This window comes from Pelodiscus sinensis, chromosome 1 (assembly GCF_049634645.1).
Source record: "Pelodiscus sinensis isolate JC-2024 chromosome 1, ASM4963464v1, whole genome shotgun sequence".
NCBI lineage: Eukaryota > Metazoa > Chordata > Testudines > Trionychidae > Pelodiscus > Pelodiscus sinensis.
In genome coordinates, this window is record NC_134711.1 from 201,589,327 (window position 1) to 201,607,785 (window position 18,459).

Here is an 18,459-nt window from a genome sequence, read left to right on the forward strand (position 1 = left end):
GGGAGAAAGAGCCCCAGGGAGGGACAGGGGAAGACTCCGTGGGCAACTCTGGCACAAAACTGCCTGTCAGCACGCCCCAGCCTGCCTCAGGACTGGAGTTCCGCGCGGCGTTAGAGACAGTCCTAGGTCCCCTCCCCAAACTCGCGGAGGTACCAAGCGCGCTGCAGCGCTCCCCCTGTGCGGAGCGGCACCTGGCGCCAGGGGCCCCTCCCGTCTTCCAGGCGCGTGCCAGCTCAGCCCCCTCTCCCCACTTCAGAGAGCGCCCCAGCCTGCCTTGCTGGGGGGGGGAGGGGCGGGTGTAAAATGCGCTGTCCTTTTCCCCTCCCCCCCACCCGCAAGGCGGGGAACAACCCGTGAGCTAAGGCCGGAGAACAGAGCCCCGGAGCCGGCGCGCAAAGGCCGCAGCCCGCAGGCTCCCTCTAGCCACCGCCCTTCCCGGGGGGAGGGAGGGAGGGACGGCGAGCGCAGGAGGAGGATTTTTCTCCATCTCTCCCTTTTTCAGCCAGGAATGAGCCTCTGCCCCCTGGCACCGCCGAGACACAGCGCGGCTTGCACACACCCGCCGCGCGCGCACCGCTCCCCCCCTCCCCGCTATAAATAAGTTAAGGGAGGCGCAGAGGGCGAGCAGTGGGAGCTCCCCGTCTGGCTCAGCCCAGCAGCCTGGAGGGGAACCTCCCCCCACCCCTCCCCGCCCAGCACAAGCAGCCCCCCGGCGGCGCCATGGCGTGCGTGGCCGGCTGCCGCTGCTGCACGGAGCGCAGGAGGCAGAGCAGCATCCTCTACAACATCCTGAAGAGCGAGGAGCGGAAGGAGGCAGCGCAGCAGCAGCAGCAGCCGCCCCAGCCCCAGGCTCCCGGGCCGGGCTGCTCGTGCGGCTCGCGGCGGCGCGTGGCCCTGCGCAGCCCGCAGGTGGCGGGCAAGGCGGCCTCGGCCGTGCTGGTGAAGACCCTGCGCTTCGTCAAGAGCGTGCCCTGCTTCCAGGAGCTGCCGCTGGACGAGCAGCTGGTGCTGGTGCGCAGCTGCTGGGCTCCGCTGCTGGTGCTGGGGCTGGCCCAGGAGCGGGTGCACTTAGAGACGGTGGAGACCGCGGAGCCCAGCATGCTGCAGCGGATACTAACCAGCCGGCAGCAGGAGCAGGACCGGCAGCAGCACCCGCTGCCCTCGGCCGGCGAGATCCAGGCCATCAAAGGCTTCCTGGCCAAGTGCTGGAGTCTGGACATCAGCACCAAAGAGTACGCCTACCTCAAGGGCACTGTGCTCTTCAACCCGGGTGAGTATCCTGGGCTGCAGCCTTGGGGAGAGAAGGGGGTTCCGTTCGCAGCTGCACCTAAGGGCATTCCCCCTCTAGGGTTCATTGCCTGCGGCCTGGAGGAGAGAGCGGGACTAGGAGGGAGGCTGAACGAAGAAGCGAATCGCATTTTAGTCCAGTCAACAGGAAAGTTTTGAAAGCTGGAGCCTTTTTGCGTGATTTTCTGTTGAAGGGAGCTTTGCGTGCCATGCACTCGGGAAGGAAAGAGAGATGGGGAAGGCTGCCGTCTCGCCAGCGTTGCCCAGGATTGGTTCCTTTAGAGGAAGTTGACCAGGGAAATTTGTAAGGGTGCTCAAGACTTGCTGCCAGCTGTCCTCTTGCAGGGACTTAGGATCAGCTGGGGGAATCTTGGTTGTTGTACCTGAGAAGTGGCCACCCTTGAAGGGGGCAGACTATTACTTCACCTTGCTGATCCAAGGTCCCAACCATTAAAAAAACTTTGGTTGAGACTACCCTGGTAAATTAGCAAAATGCAGGACAATGTAGCACTTTAAAGACTAACAAGATGGTTTATTAGATGATGAGCTTTCGTGGGCCAGACCCACTTCCTCAGATCAAATAATGGAAGAAAACAGTCACAACCATATATACCAAAGGATACAATTTAAAAAAAATGAACACACATGAAAAGGACAAATCACATTAAATTAGGTTGGGTTACTACATCATTCCAGGGGGTGAAAAATCCAAACGTCTGAGTAGTTAAGCCAACCTAAGTCCTGGGGATTCTTCTGTGGCCCAAGCTACTGCATTGCAGGGAGGTGCATTAACTACACCATGGGAATTTCTCCTGTCAGAACAGGTATTTTCTACATTGAAGCTGTACAGCTTTAGCATTTTAAGTGCAGACAAGCCCTTTGTGTGCTTAGGGAAAGAATAGGAGGTGATGCTATGGGGTCCTTTTCAGGTAGAGAGCTCTTTGTCCAGTTCAGAGTCTGAAAGCAACTGGTGCTAAATGATCTGATTTGCGGGATAGGCGTTGTAAGTTTATTTACTTTTTTTAATTGTTAGAAAAATCTCTCCTTTCCTGTTCATCCAGGTATTTAGTGTTTTTCCAGTTACAATTCATACACGACTAATAACTAGCTAGAGTGCTTTTTATCTTATATTAAATAATTGCCTCCGCAGAGTACACCTTCAGTCCACTTTCTCATTTATAAAAAGTTAATGCATAGAGGTTGGCTAGTGAAAAGCAATAGTCACTGTAGTTTTCTTTTTGAACTACTTGAAACTTTGCAAATTCAACAGCTACGCCCCAATGCATACTGTAAATAACCAGGTGGTTAACTGTGGTTTAGAAAAGTAAGATTGATCAGTAAGGTTTTCAAAGAACAAAACAACAAATTTCAAGACTTAGAAATCTGGTCAGATTAAATGAGGAATGCTTGCATATATTTATGCATATTTTGTTCAAAAAGCAGTATTTTCATGTAATCTCACAATAAAGTCAGATTTGTTAAGTTTATTTTTAAAAATCTCCCTTAAATACAATAGCTTGATGTGCTCAGACATAGTAATGGAATCTTATAATTGTCAAATCTAGACCAAGAAGTAAAGGTACTAAATTTTCTAACAACTCCAGTTCCCTAATTTGTTTAGTTAGACAACAACCTATCACATCTTGGAATTAACTTGCTTATCATCTGTAATCTGAAGCTTGTTCCTGTGTTGCTGTTAGCAGGACATTTTAATATGAATAGGGCATTTCCTAGTGATCAACAAGTTGTTCACAAACTTGTTCCTTTTATTATCTCTGTTTACATGTTATGATTTGGCACCTTGAAGGTCATTACTGGTAACAAACCATACCAGGCGCCCATATTTTATCACCTACAAAATATGTATCTTCTTTTAAAAATGTAAGTATTGAAAGATATTGTTGCAGAGCTGCCCTTTGTTATGAAACAACAAATTTAGATTCATGTCCAGAACAGCAACATGAGAGATTTGTGATTGCTCTGTTAAAATCTGTATATCTGCATGTGTGTTGGATATAATAAAATCTCCGGTTAAATCATTTTAATGTAGACAAGTAATTCAAAACATTGGGCCTGTTTCTCATCTGAGAAACTTAATATTGACATTTATGTGTTACCAATTAGCTGGCATGCTGCAGGATGGCCAACTTCCATGATCTGTTTTGTAGATAAACTTCATAAACAGACATTTAGTTTCCTGTTTTTCTTTCAGATCTGCCAGGGTTGCAGTGTGTACAGTATATCCAGGGACTGCAGAGGGAAGCTCAGCAAGCTCTAAATGAACATGTCAGGCTGATTCATCAAGGGGACCACACCAGATTTGCCAAGCTGAATGTTGTTCTTTCCCTACTGAGATCTATTAATGCTAATGTGATTGCTGAACTATTCTTTAGACCCATCATTGGAACAGTGAACATGGATGACATGCTACTGGAGATGCTTTGTGCAAAGTTATAAAGGCGTGTAAAAGAAACAAATACGTCCATTACTAAGGAAGGCCTAGAGCAGAATAGTGTAAAATAATGTAAATAAACTAACTTATTGTTTTTCATAGATAGTATTTTTGTATTCAATAAAATATTCAACTTCTGACACTTAATTTTTATTAGACATACTGTTTTCAGAATAGGATGTACAGCCATGAAAATATATGCCTTTTCAACCATTAATGAAGAGTTTTAGTTTCCAAAGTGAGATGACTATTCTCTGAATAAGGGTCATTCTAATCTGTGTTATGTTTTCAAAGTGAGTAACCTTTTTTCTTAAAATGTAAAACTACAACAGTGCTTAATACTTATTTGAAGAGCTAAAGATAGGATAAGAGAGCCAAATTACTTTGCACATTTCAGCTACATTAAATAAGAAACCTGACACAGCAATCTTTATAGTTGAACTATGGGCCTTATCTAGAGCTGCTGAAGTCCATCAAGTCTTTGTGTTCACCTTATTAGACTTTGGATCAGGTCTGTGTTGAATAGTTAAGGAAATCATTTACCTATGTGCTTGTGTACAACGGGAAACAGACCAGAATAGCTATTGTGTAATAAATTATTCTGGAATATCTTCTTGTGTGGCCCCTCTATTGTGAACTAATATCCCTTTATTCTGGAATAATTAGTATGCATCCAAAACAGGGTAATTATTCTTGAATAAAAATAATTTTTCATTACCATAAAATTACTCCACAATAGCTATGCCAATTGATTTCCCCATGTAGACAAGCCCTTAGATAATGTATTGTGAATATTTCAAAATTGATTAAGAGTAGTTTGTCCTTCCAGTGTTTCTGAAAAAACATTAAACTTAACATATGTTGGACTCTAGGGAAAAAGAACTCCGCCTTCTAAACACAGCAAACCCTTTACCAATAGTTCTTATTGCTTGTAGACTACAGACCGACTTGTTTTCTTCTAGGCATTTGCTATAAAAACTAGAATTCAGTGGTACATATTCTGATCTTGGTTTCACCTATGGAAACAAAATTACTTCACTAAAATGGAGTTAGTCTGGATTTACATCACTGTTACTGCTGTCAGAATCTGGTCCACTGTATTTAGTAACAGAGAGGTAGCCATGTTAGTCTGAATCTACAAAAGCGGCGAGGAGTCCTGTGGCACCTTATAGACTAACTGAAGTGTTGGAGCGTAAGCTTTTGTGGGCAAAGACCCACTTTGTCACATGCATGTGGTGGAAATTTCCAGAGGCAGGTATAACTATGCAGGCCAGAATCAGGCTAGAGATGACAAGTTGGATCCAATCAGGGAGGATGAGGCCCACTTCTGGTAGCTGATCTGGAGGTGTGAATAGCAAGAGAGGAGAAGCTGCTTTTGTAGTTAGCTAGCCATTCACAGTCTTTGTATTTAGTAATTTATACACATCTCACTAAGGAAAATTAATTTTTAAACCTATTTGCTTGTCTTAGCTTATTGATTGTGCCTTCAACATTCTTTTTGTTCTCTCTCTGCTAATTGGTATATTATCAAAGACAAATCATAAAGTCAGAAAATGAAAAAAAAAGACTTGTAAGCTTATGTAGTCCACCTTTCTGCTACTAGAATAGTGATAGAAATGTAGCCGTGTTAGTCTGGGGTAGCTGAAGCAAAATGCAGGACAATGTAGCACTTTAAAGACTAACAAGATGGTTTATTAGATGATGAGCTTTCGTGGGCCAGACCCACTTCCTCAGATCCTTTTTGATCTGAGGAAGTGGGTCTGGCCCACGAAAGCTCATCATCTAATAAACCATCTTGTTAGTCTTTAAAGTGCTACATTGTCCTGCATTTTGTTTCTGCTACTGTGAATAGTTTGCTATAGCAAATCATTCCCATTTTTTTTTATCTTACCCAGTGCCCAGGACTATGCAGTGAGAGTTTAAAAGGCATATAATATTAAGGCCCCATTCCATGCTAGGACAGAAACCCACTGCTGTCAATGACTGCCTGCAATAAGTTCTCCTGACCATTGATAATTAGTTTTAATGTAAATATGGGTTGTGAGGTTTGGGGGGAGGGGGAGGGAGAAGAATAATTTCCAACATGGAAAGTGTGAAAATTGAGGACTTTGTTGAAGACAGTCCTGTCCTAATTACAGGCCACCCCTTTCTATAAATCCAAGATACGTACTAAAAAACTTGAACTTATAGCGAAACAACTTAAAGTGGGGAATTTTTTCCTGCGGCTGACTTCCATATGTGCAAATTGGGGTTTTTTGGTGTGACATAAGAGTGGGGAATGGGAGGACTTAACACAACAGTTCCTACAAGCACTGACAACTTTAGTGTGGAATAGATATATACCAGGGTGACTTATAGTGGGGATGCCCTGCCGTGTTCCTTCTAAGCTGTGCAACACCACAGCTTCACAGGTGATTAATCAACCTTGCCCAATCAGAGGCTCAGGGCTCTGTGCATGGAGCTGACTGGGTGGGGCTAATTAATCACCTGTGAAGCTCTGCTGCCCCACAGCTTAAAGGGAACACTGACACCCTGTATGTATTAGGTAGGCACTTCCAACAGCTGCCAAAGAGCTGGTATAGAAGGAGGAAAGATGGTGATGACAGTCATTATTGGCAACAGCATTTTTTTTTTTTAGTGTAAATGGGGCCTTATAATCTTAGTTTCTTTGAATTGTTGAGCTAAATACCATTTTATCAGCAAGATGTAACACATTTAATGGCAAAGATAAATATAGTGGGGGGTTACAATTTAAAATTAATGTTCAAAGTGTAATTCTTTTAAAAAATTAAAAAGACAAACTGGTCAGATCAACAAGTTTTCAAAGCTAAGAAGAGCTGAAGAAAAGCGGTGTAGCTCAAAAGCTTGTTTCTTTCACCATAAGAAGTTGATCCAATAAAAGATAGTGCCTCCCCAACCTTGTCCCAACACAATAACAGAATTGCCCCCCCCCCCCACACACAGAGAAAGTAAAACAGATAATCAAATGACAATTTTTTTTTTTTTTTACCTTAAGTGGTTTAATCTGGGGCTGATATTGCTTCTGTTACCATAGACTTTCTATTTATTAAAATGAACTCTTTCAACACAAATAGTGGTTGTGTTGGTGATTAGCCCTTATGCAACCATTGAAGGAAGCTCCTTCCTTTACCTAAATAGGTCTGGCTATGTTAGGGGTGGCCATTACAGCTGGTCAAATTTTTCCAACAAGTGTGTTTTGTCAAAAATGGCCTCTCTTGATTTGTTGAAAAAAGTTTAAACCAAAGTAGAAAAGGAAAAATATTTATTTTTTCCCTTTCTGCTCCTCCTCTTCTTTCTAAGGGTATATCTAGACTACGTTCTTCTTTCGAAAGAAGATATGCAAATACAATGCTCATTTGCGTATCTTCTAATCACTTTTTCAAAAGTGTTTTTTTCGAAAGTGAAAGCAGTTTAGACAGGGGTTTTTCAAAAGAATCCCCTTTTTTGAAAGAACCCTTCTTCTTTAAAAAAATGAGGCATACAAGGTTCTTTCGAAAAAGGGGGTTCTTTTGACCTCCCCATCTAAACCCGCTTTCAAAAAAGCGATTGGCAGAAGATATGCCAATAAGCACCAAATTTGCATATCTCTTTGAAAAAAAGAATGAAGTCTAGATATACCCAAATTTTCTTCTGCTTTATCAGTAGTGGGGGAAAAGGAAGAAAAAGTGAGCTAAACAAAGCCAATCCTAATGGAACTGAAATTTTGTGTAATAATCTCTCATAATGTCATATATTGTGTAAAGCCTCTTTAAACATGGAAAGGGTGTTCCTAATCCTCATGAACTCTATACTGGGTTGGGGGGACAACTTAACTCCAACCCCGGCATACCCCGGTTGTTCAGGGGCCTGGCATAATCACAGCCCTTCTCTGCATTGCCCTACTTGAACACAAATTGTCCCCAAGGAGGTGGTGTGCGGTATAGGAGAAGGGGAATCAATGCTTTATATCCCAATCATTAGAGTTGGCCAAGAGAAACAATCTGCATCCAAAGGGATTGTTAACTGTAGCATTACCAGAGTGCAATAGAGCTCCAGTCCTGGACCAGGATCCTACTGTGCTAGGTGCCATACAAACACAACAACAAAAAATAACCACTAGTTCCTGCTCCATAGCTTGCATGCTCTGCTTACGTAATACATAGCTTGGCTGGGCACTGTCTCTCCTCTGGCACTTAGGGAAGAAATGGCTCTACACAAGTCAGTCCTACACCTTAAAAGCACAATGGCTCTTGAGTTTAAGGCCTAAGTCAAACTGACAGCTGAATATATCAACAAGAAATCTGTGAAGTGGCTTCTTTGAATTTAGAATAGTGGAAGATGAGGGTTGGAGGATACCTCAGGAGGTCATTTAGTGTACCCCCTTCTCAAAGCAGGATGAACCCCAACTAAATAATCTCAGTCAGGGATTTGCCAAGCCAGGACATAAATACCTCTCAGGAGGGAAATTCTGCCATCTGCCTAGGCAACCCATTCCAGTGCTTCACCACCCTCCTAATATTTTCCTAATATTCAACTTAGACCCCTCCCACTATAACTTGAGACCATTGGTCCTCATTCTGTCATCTGTCACCACTGAGAACAGCCTCTCTCCATTCTATTTAGAATCTCCCTTCAGCTAGTTGAAGGCTGCTATCAAATCCCCCTTCACTCTTTTCTGCAGACTGAATAAGCTGAGTTCTCTCAGCCTCTCATAAGTCATGTGCTCCAGCCCCCTAATCATTTTTGTTGCCCCCCTCTGGACTTTCTCCAGAAGAATTGGATGAGCTTTCAAAGGCCTTATGCTCAAGTTGCCGGAATTTCTCTTGTCTTTTTATGTATCATGGTAGCTTTTAAATGTCCCCAAGCCCCAACCCTTCCTGTTATCACGGTGCCTCTCCCCCGCATGGCACCCTGTTCCCTGAGAGAGCCTGATTGCTGCTGACATCCCAGGCCAACCCCCCTCCCTGTGATCCTGGAGGCCGTGTTTTTGAACCCCCCGATCCAGAGTTTGAAGCATGTCTGTCAAAGTCTACAGAGCAAAGAACTGGCTCAAGGCAACCATTAATTTCTTTCAACATAACAATACCCTGACTTCATCTCAGCCATCCTCTAAACAGAATTTAACCAGTTGACACCCTGAATGACACATCTTCCAGACAGAAAGAATAATAAGGATGGAGGGAAATAAGGAGCATGCACAGCTCAGAACGGGGGACACAGGATTCCCTGACGGGAACGCATTTGGAGGACCCTGGTAGATGGATGGGGGAGATTGGGGACATGCAGAGTCTCCAGCTTGTTGTGCAAGGGGATAGTAGAGGATAGAGCCCTTGGGATGGAGGAAGAGGGAATGGGGATACATTTAAAAACCTTGGTATTGGGTGAGGGGTGCACAGAATTCTTGGTAGAGGGAAGATTAAGGGACCCTGGTATGGAAGGGAATGGGGATGCCCACAGAGCCCCTGCTATGGTGAGGAGAGCATTAGAGTTCCTGATATGGGGGAGGCAGGCATGAAGGGCACATAGGCCTCTTGTTGGGAGGGGCAAATTGGGGATCCTAGTGTGGGGAGGATAGGCTCTTGGCATGGGGACAGAAATGAGGAATGATGGCATATGGGAGAGAGAGATGCATACGTGGTTCCCCACCCTTTCTGCCCTCCATCCACCTGAGAGTGAAGGTCCCCCACCATAGCCATCGGCCAGTGCCCCTGCCAGCCTGAGTGCTGGGGGGGGGGGGGGGGGAAGGGTGGCACTGGTCCCCTAAGCACAGAGTGCTGGGCAGGCAGTGCGCATGGCCCCAGATCAAGACAGGAATGTGGCCTCTGCACACTGGAGCTGATGGGAAAAGTGGGCTAGCATGGGAGTCAAGAGGTGGTTTTTGGGGGCAGAGCATAGGTGGGGCCATCCCAAGTTGTTTAGGATAGCACAGACCCCAGCCTCTTAATAACTATCACCCATGGAAAGAGCAACACAAAGAGCCAAAGCAGTTGGAAGGGGGGAGACAGCCATTCACTCACTCATGATAGGGGAGGTTGTAGGAAGTCCCAGAAATGGGAGGAGGATGGGAGAAAGATACAGGGACAAGAGGGGTGGGGGAAGGAAGGAAATAGAAGAATGCAAGGAGCTCCTAGTGGGTGCAATGTGCTCTACTTGGAAAAGCTGTGAATTGTGAGACCCTCAGATTGGTTTCCATGGAAGCCCTATAAGTAAATATGTTACAAAATTGCTTGAGAGATATGTGCATGCACACAAGGGGACATTATAAATGTTTCTTGAATTTATGACATGGCAATTTTTTTCCTTCCTTCATAAAATTCAGATCTTTTAAATAAAATACTCCATTAAATCACTTCGCTCCTTGCGCAAAGAGCTTCAGTTTCATTGTAAAGGACCAAGCCCAGTCACTTAGACAGGTATTAAAGGAAGAAACGCTGTCCCCAGAGCGCAAAGCTATAGCAAGTAACCAGACTGTATGCTAAAGAAGAATTTTGAAAGACCTGAACATTCCATGTGCCAACACATCATACCCTTCTGTGCAGTATGTCCTCTTCACAAGGATGGTAGTGGGGTGGGAAGGAAGCAGAGTAATACGTGAATAGAAAAAGGCACCATGTAATTGCAAATCCATAAGACCTAAGGCATAGTGGTAGAACTGCTGACTAGCAGGTTATGACTGAGTGCAGAAGCACACAAGAATACTTCCCATTCAAAAGCTATAGAACCCAAACACCCTGAGCTCAAAATCACTTCACTTTACAGAACATAGGGCAGGACATAAAATGAGCACAGCTGTTCATTCCCGAGAAAGGGCATGCTACCATATCCTGCTCTAGCTGCCAGTAGCAGAGGAGACCTATTGGCAGCCATATTTATTGAGAATTATAATATCTGAGTCATAGGGGAATGTTTTCTGTTACTTTGGGCGGGGGGATTGAAGGGAGACATTTTTGCACCACATACTGACGTATAGCTTTCTGTAGAAAAGGCTAAATCAGCAATCATATCAGGTTTCCTAAAGCAGCTTCTGACTAAGCCTCTTCTGTGGGAATACAAGGAATGAGCTCTCCTTGTATTACAGCATGAGCATCCTACACTCAGACAGATATCTAACCTGCAATAAGAATGAAGCAGCTCTGGTGCACACAGAAGCAATAATACAGAAATACTTGTCCAGGGCAGAAACTAAGCTAACTAAAAGGGCTATAACAATTAGATATGTTGGAGATGAACCTGCTAAAAGATTTCACAGATTATATTTCAATATTGACATAGGTGAAGCATAGTTAATGTGGTGTGTTTGTTGACAAAAATTGTCAGTACTTTTTTGGGCAAAGCTAGGATGCCAAAAGAATACTTTTTTTCAAAAATGACCCATGTCATCTTGACCACTTCATTGTGACTATACTGGTCAGATCCACAGGCTCTAGCTCACACTATGTATCTAAAAGATTGTTCATATATTTGATGAAAAGAGTTTAAATGCCAATACTCAGTTCTAGTGGTGAACAATGTGGATGTTTGTATATCTCTGAAGATCAGTTCCATAAAAAATAGACTTAATTATCTGGAGTGTTAGAATAGTTGGAATCTGGATACCTTTTTCTATATTGCTCCCAAAGGAACGGATATAGAAGATATTAGTTAACTTTCTAATATACATATTGACATTACACTCATGTACAAATGAATCCATTATTCTCTCCCTAACATTGGCGCCCTGAGCACTGCTCTTATAAGCACACTTTCCCAGAGCTCACATATTTCACAGCATTTCAAACTGAAAGCAGCCTCTCCACAAATTTCATTTAGCAATCCTCATGGTGACAGTCTCTGCTAGATAAAGTCACTGCTGTCCATTTTGCCCAGTAATAGCTATTGCCATTTATATCAACCTAGACACTCAGTGTTTCTAGCTAGGAGTGTAATGCTAGCAATAGTGAGTTTCTAATCACAAAGTGCCATTCAGCAGGGGTTACTTTAGGGAGACACCCTTTCCTCTGAAGAGATTTGGGAAAGTTAAAATCAGTGAACTTTGTTAAGAATGTTTCTTATAGATAAGAACTAAATGGTGTTTATTTTTAATGTATAACCTTTTAATAGCTTATTTTAAACCCTTTTTTGCAGCAGTTTGTTATTACATATTAACAGTGGGCACACAACACCAACCGAGCAATACCTGTTTTGCATCCAAAAAAGGAAGCATGCAAATGAAGTGTGTATTTTCTGTAATGACTGTATAGCACATTGAATCTGTCATTCCTTTTTGTCTGTGTAAAGACAGAAGCACTTCCTTTAGTGGATATTCTAGGCATTATAGTAAACACTAGCAAACCTTCAGAAAACCATTCATATTGTAGTCTTTTGCCAGCAGTGGAGGGAAAGCTAATAATTGCCGGATGCAAATAAATACTGTAACAAACTTTTAAAATTTGGAGAGGCATTGTTAGATCAGTGAAGCACAATCTGCCTCCAGCTTTGTTACATGATCAAAGTCAAACATTCTAGATTTAGTGATAGAAATGTAGCCGTGTTAGTCTCGGGTAGCTGAAGCAAAATGCAGGACAATGTAGCACTTTAAAGACTAACAAGATGGTTTATTAGATGATGAGCTTTCGTGGGCCAGACCCACTTCCTCAGATCAAATAGTGGAAGAAAATAGTCACAACCATATATACCAAAGGATACAATTAAAAAAAAATGAACACATATGAAAAGGACAAATCACATTTCAGAACAGGAGGGGTATGCGGGGGGGTGGGAGGATGGAAGGTAAGTGTCTATGAATAGATGATGTTAGAGGTGGGGAGAGTGGGATGTTTGTGAGTTAATGGTATTGGAGGTGATAATTAGGGAAGCTATCTTGGTAATGGGTAAGATAGTTCAAATGTTTGTTGAGTCCTTTTTGGAGGGTGTCGAATTTTAACATGAATGACAGTTCAGAGGATTCCCTTTCAAGTGCAGATGTAAAAGGTCTTTGTAGCAGAATGCAGGTGGTTAAGTCATTGAGAGAGTGTCCTTTCTGGTTAAAATGGCAAGAAACTGTTTTTTCTTTGTGATCTTGTCTGATATCTGTTTTGTGGGCATTAATCCTTTGGCGAAGTGTCTGAGATGTTTGTCCAATGTACATAGCAGACGGACACTTTCGGCACATGATAGCATAGATTATATTTCTGGATGCGCAGGAATATGTGTTCTTGATCTTATAACTCACTTGGTTAGGTCCAATAATGGTATCAGCAGAATGAATATGTGGACAAAGCTGGCAACGGGGTTTGTTGCAAGGGAAGGTGCCAGGGTTGGTAGTAGTGTGGTATGTCCTGTGGTTGTTGGTAAGAATCATCTTGAGGTTAGGTGGCTGTCTATAGGAGACTATGGGTCTGTCTCCCAGAGCCTCTTGGAGTATGGTATCCTGTTCCAGTATAGGCTGTAGTTTATTGATAATGTGTTGGACAGGTTTAAGTTGGGGGTTGTAGGTGATGACAAATGGTGTTCTATTGTTGGTTTTCTTGGATCTGTCTTGAAGTAGATGGTTTCTAGGTATTTGTCTGGGTCTTTCAATTTGCTTTTTTATTTCTCCAGGTGGGTAGTTGAGGTTTATAAATGCTTGTAGAGATCCTGAAGCTACTGGTCTCTGTCAGTGGGATTAGAGCAGATGCGGTTGTATCGAAGGGCTTGGTTATAGACGATGGATCGTGTGGTGTGTTCTGGATGGGAGCTGGAAGCATGTAGGTAACTGTATGAGTCGGTGGGTTTTCTGTAGAGAGTGGTGTTTAATTTTCCATTGTTGATTTGTACTGTGGTGTCCAGGAAGTGGATCTCTCGTGTAGAATGGTCCAGGCTGAGGTTGATGGTGGGGTGTAGGTTCTTGAAATCTCTCTGGAATATCTCCAGTGTTGCTTGGCCATGCGTCCAGATCATAAAGATGTCATCGATGTACCGTAGGTAGAGAAGGGGTGAAAGGGGACGGGAGTTGAGGAAACGTTGTTCTAGGTCAGCCATAAAGATGTTAGCATACTGTGGGGCCATGCGTGTACCCATGGCTGTGCTGCTGATCTGGAGGTATAAGTTGTTCTCAAACTGGAAATAATTGTGGGTGAGAACAAAGTTACATAGGTCTGCTATCAGGTTGGCAGTAGTGTCCTCTGGGATAGTGTTTCTAATTGCTTGTAATCCGTCTTCATGTGGGATGTTGGTATATAGAGCTTCTACATCCGTGGTGGCAAGGATGGTGTTATTGGGGAGGTTATCAATGTTTTCTAGTTTCCTTAGGAAGTCAGTAGTGTCTCGGAGATAGCTGGGGGTATTGGTTGCGAAGGGTTTGAGAAGAGAGTCTACATAGCTGGATAGACCAGTAGTGAGCGTGCCGATACCAGAGATGATGGGATGTCCGGGGTGCCCAGGTTTATGGCTCTTGGGAAGTAGATAGAACAATCCTGGTTGGGGGCCAGAAGGTGTTTCTGTGTGGATTTGTTCCCGAGTAGCTGTGGGGAGGCTTTTAAGGAGATAGTGTAGTTTCTTTTGGTATTCCAAGGTGGGATCTAGATTTATGATGCACATGAGACAGATTCAAAGAGTCAAAACCACTCGAGTAGCTATTAATTGTAGAATAACTTTGACTTAGATGTTTCAAAACAAACAAGAAAAATGTGGGCATGGGGCTGTAAAACAGAACATATGGAGAAAAACGTATCAGCACAAAATAAGAAAGGGGCCAGATATACCGCTTAAGTGCAACTCTGTTAAAAAGTCAATAGAACTGTAACTGCTTATGCCACCAATGGATGTGATCCATAATCTTATACACATATACACTGTGGTATAGACTGTAATGTAATGTAATAATACAGGCAGTCCCCGGGTTACATACAAGATAGGGACTGTAGGTTTGTTCTTAAGTTGAATTTGTATGTAAGTCGGAACTGGTACATATTGTAGGGGAAACTCTAGCCAAACATTTCTCCAGAGCTCAGTTTTATTCTCCCACACCTCACTTCCCTCAGTCCTTTATTCTCAAGCTGAGGTGTCTGCTGAGAAAAGCCGCTCCGCGTCTCCTTGGTCTGCTGGGGAGAGCGCTATCTCGCGTCTCCCTGGTCTGCTGGGGGGAAGCAGCTAGTGCGGGGTTGCCTCACCCTGTTTGTAAGCAGGGATCCGATGTAAGTCGGATCCATGTAACCCGGGGACTGCCTGTATATGCAAAGTACTCCAATTAGGAAGGAACAATCAGTTTCACACATACAGAATGGGAAGTGACTGTCTAGGAAGGAGGACTGCTGAAAGGGATTTAGGGGTCATAGTGGACCACAAGTTAAACATGAGGCAACAGTGTGACACTGTTGCAGAAAAAGCAAACATGATTATTGGATACATTAACAGGAGTGTTATGAGCAAGACCAAGCTCACTCTACTCTGAGCTGATTAGGCCCCAATTGGAGTATTGCATCCAGTTCTGGGCACGACATTTCAAGAAAGATGTGGAGAAACTGGAGAAGATCCAGAGAAGAGCAACAAAAATGATTAAAGGTCTAGAAAACATGACCTATGAGGGAAGACTGAAAGAATTGTGCTTGTTTAGTTTAGAAAAGAGAAGTCCAATGTGGGACATGATAGTGGTTTTCAAATATTTAAAAGGGTATTACAAGGAGGAGGGAGAAAAAATGTTCTCCTCAGCTTCTGAGGATAGGACAAGAAGCAATAGGATTAAATTGCAGCAAGGGAGGTTCAGGTTGTCCATTAGGAAAAATGTCCTAACTGTCAGGGTGTTAAACACTGGAATAAATTGCCTAGGGAGGTTGTAGAATCTCCATCACTAGAGACATTTAAGAGCAGGTTGGATAGACAGCCATTAGGGATGATCTAGAATCATAGAATACTAGGACTGGAAGGGACCTCGAGAGGTCATCGAGTCCAGTCCCCTGCCCTCACGGCAGGACCAAATACTGTCTAGACCATCCCTAATAGACATTTATCTAACCTACTCTTAAATATCTCCAGAGATGGAGATTCCACAACCTCCCTGGGCAATTTATTCCAGTGTTTGACCACCCTGACAGTTAGGAACTTTTTCCTTTATCTAGACAGTGCTTGGTCCTGCCGTGAGGGCAGGGGATTGCACTGGATGACCTCTCGAGCTCCCTTGCAGTTCTATGATTCTATGAATATTATACTATATGTAATAAATATATTGCTAACCCTGGAATTAATATTATAATAATAACAAAGCCCACTAAGGCTATGTCTATACTGCACCCTTTTTCCTCAAAACTTATGCAAATGAAACAGAGTAGAATATCACCATGCTTCATTTGCATAATTAATTAGGGGCCATTTTTGCATAAGAGCTGTGTGGAGATTTTTTCTTCCTGAAAAAATGAGGAAGAACTACTCTTGCCCAAGAGGGGGGTTTTGAACCAAAAAGGAGACATTTACACAGCTCCTTTTTGTGCAATAGCCTCTTACGCAAAAACGGCCCTAATTAATTATGCAAATGAAGCGTGGAGATATTGTACTCCACGCTTCATTTGCATAAGCTTTTGCAGAAGAAGGGTGCAGTATTGACGTAGCCTAAGATGAATTTCCTTTTTTGTGAGGCTGGAAGCTGTCTGGAGATGGAAAGCTTCTCCAGAAAGAGAACAAGCTAAGCAACATAATGTTGAGTCCATGCAGACCTGTCAAAGGCACAGGTGCCCAAATACTCACATGTTCTGCTGGTGATAGAGAGGAACTTAGGTGATCAATTATGTATGTACATAAACTCACAATGGATGTTTTTAGGAACAGGTCAGAAAAAACAACCATCAGAAATGGTCATGATTTACTTGGTTCTGCCTCATCATAAGGGGGATGGTCTAGATGAACTCTCATTGTTCCTTCCATCCCCAGATTTCTATGATTGCTAAACAAGAGCAGCCAGCTTGTCTCAATATGCTAAATTAATACAGCTGATCGCATATCCTTTATTAGGCATATATGCAATGGAAGCTCTTAAAAAGCAACACAATACATTACTAAAATGAGATTGTGCAACTAAAGCACACAGAGTAGAGAGACATTCAGAGAGGAAACCTATATATTTGGGGAGCCTAATGACCGTTTTCATTCCAGGATCAGGCCCACAGTTTTTTCTGTCTAGCCTCCACTTTTTTTCAGTCCACAACTCTCTTACAATTATCTTCAATAGGTTAATATAGGTGTAATTAAGTAGAAATTCATTAGCAGTTTTGTTTGGCAATACCTAAGGGGAAAGACTCCTGCCTAGTCCACTCCCTCTTATCTGTTTTGGTTCTTCAGGATTATCAGGACTAAAAACTTCCTTGTTTTCCACAAGTGAGCAAACATGACTGAACATACCCATAGAGCACATCTGTATAGTAAGAAAATGCCATTTTTATGTTCAGTAGAGCCCCACGCTTTCATATTCAATCTTTACAGAATGGAATTGCACTTTCAAATTAAAAACACAAGATGGCAACATTACAGGCCAGATCTTCAGCAGAAGTAAATGGTTGCAGCTCCATTGGTGTCAATGGAGCTATGTCAATTTAGACTCAGAGCCACTGAAGATCTTGTCCCTTTTTTCTATCACTAGGATAAATTCAGTTTCAATAATTTTGTTACTCTATCACTTTTGGTAGCACCTTCTACATCCAATTTTATCTTTAGAATGAAAATAATGGAAAAAGGGTAAACCAGTAGAAGAAATGACAGAAGCTCCAATAATTCTGCATCTGGAAACATACCCTAGCCTGAAATGAGCACTAGAACAAATTTGTGGAAAAATACGATTTTCTTTTCTTGACAAGTTGGTAGTTGTTTTGAAAAAGGGGAAGCCATTAGCGTGTGTGATTAGAAGAGGGAAATGAATGCTTAAAACATTGCAATTTTTATATAGTTATTAAAAGTCAGGGTGAAAAATACAAAAAAATGAAGGAATCCCACAGAGGTGTGACAGTGCATTGCAGGTTATGAATTACAATGTATGTACATTCTGTTTTTTCACTGATATATAGTCCATGCATCCCATTGGATCCATTTTTTTTCTGAAATAGCTCAATTTATCTTTTACTGGCAATAAAGCAATTTCATTTCTCTTAATACTTTTATTCAAGTCAACTACATTTTTCTAGGCAATCTTTGCTTTTCCAGCCATAGTGATGAATTGTGCTTAGTGGCTGTAGTCACAAACATTCTAACCAGCTGAATTTGTTTAATTTGGCAAATCAGAACAATTCCCTTAATATCAGTGCTAGGATTTTTTTTTTTTTTTTTTTTTGGGAGGAAAGATTCTCAAAATAATTCCTGCATCCATTATTTTTCCAGGGCATGTTTGACACTTGAAAAGTTTAAAAACTAGACTTGAAAAAAACAATTAAGAATAACATGTAGGGAAGACGCATGAAGTATTGAGACAGGGTGAGATAGCAGAAAAGGTATTTTCAATGTCTAATTGCTATGATTATGTGAAGCGTTTTATGTAATCAGTTTGTTACAATATCAGCAGGTACCATTGTTTCTGCGTATGAACTTTTTAACAGCTGATTTGAATTTAGCTCTAAAAATTCCTTAAAAAAAAAAAGAGTGCCAAGCACCTCTCTACCATATCAGTTCAAGTGGAATTAATATTCAGAGAAGAACATTAAAGCAGCTAGCCTCTTTTGTTTGCAACATGCATGATAAAGAATGTCTTACATCAGAAGTTAAACACTGTCATCACTGCAGACCTT

At 42.5% G+C, this 18,459-nt stretch overlaps 1 protein-coding gene across 1 annotated transcript; it reads left to right on the forward strand.

Annotated features, from left to right (window-relative positions):
* Positions 1 to 416: 416 nt before the first annotated feature.
* NR0B1 (nuclear receptor subfamily 0 group B member 1) lies at positions 417 to 4,815 on the forward strand. The gene is made up of 2 exons (XM_075913276.1): positions 417 to 1,270; positions 3,500 to 4,815. Exons 1-2 carry the CDS (start codon positions 721 to 723, stop codon positions 3,742 to 3,744), a joined length of 795 nt encoding a protein of 264 aa, XP_075769391.1. The 5' UTR covers positions 417 to 720; the 3' UTR covers positions 3,745 to 4,815.
* Positions 4,816 to 18,459: the final 13,644 nt, after the last annotated feature.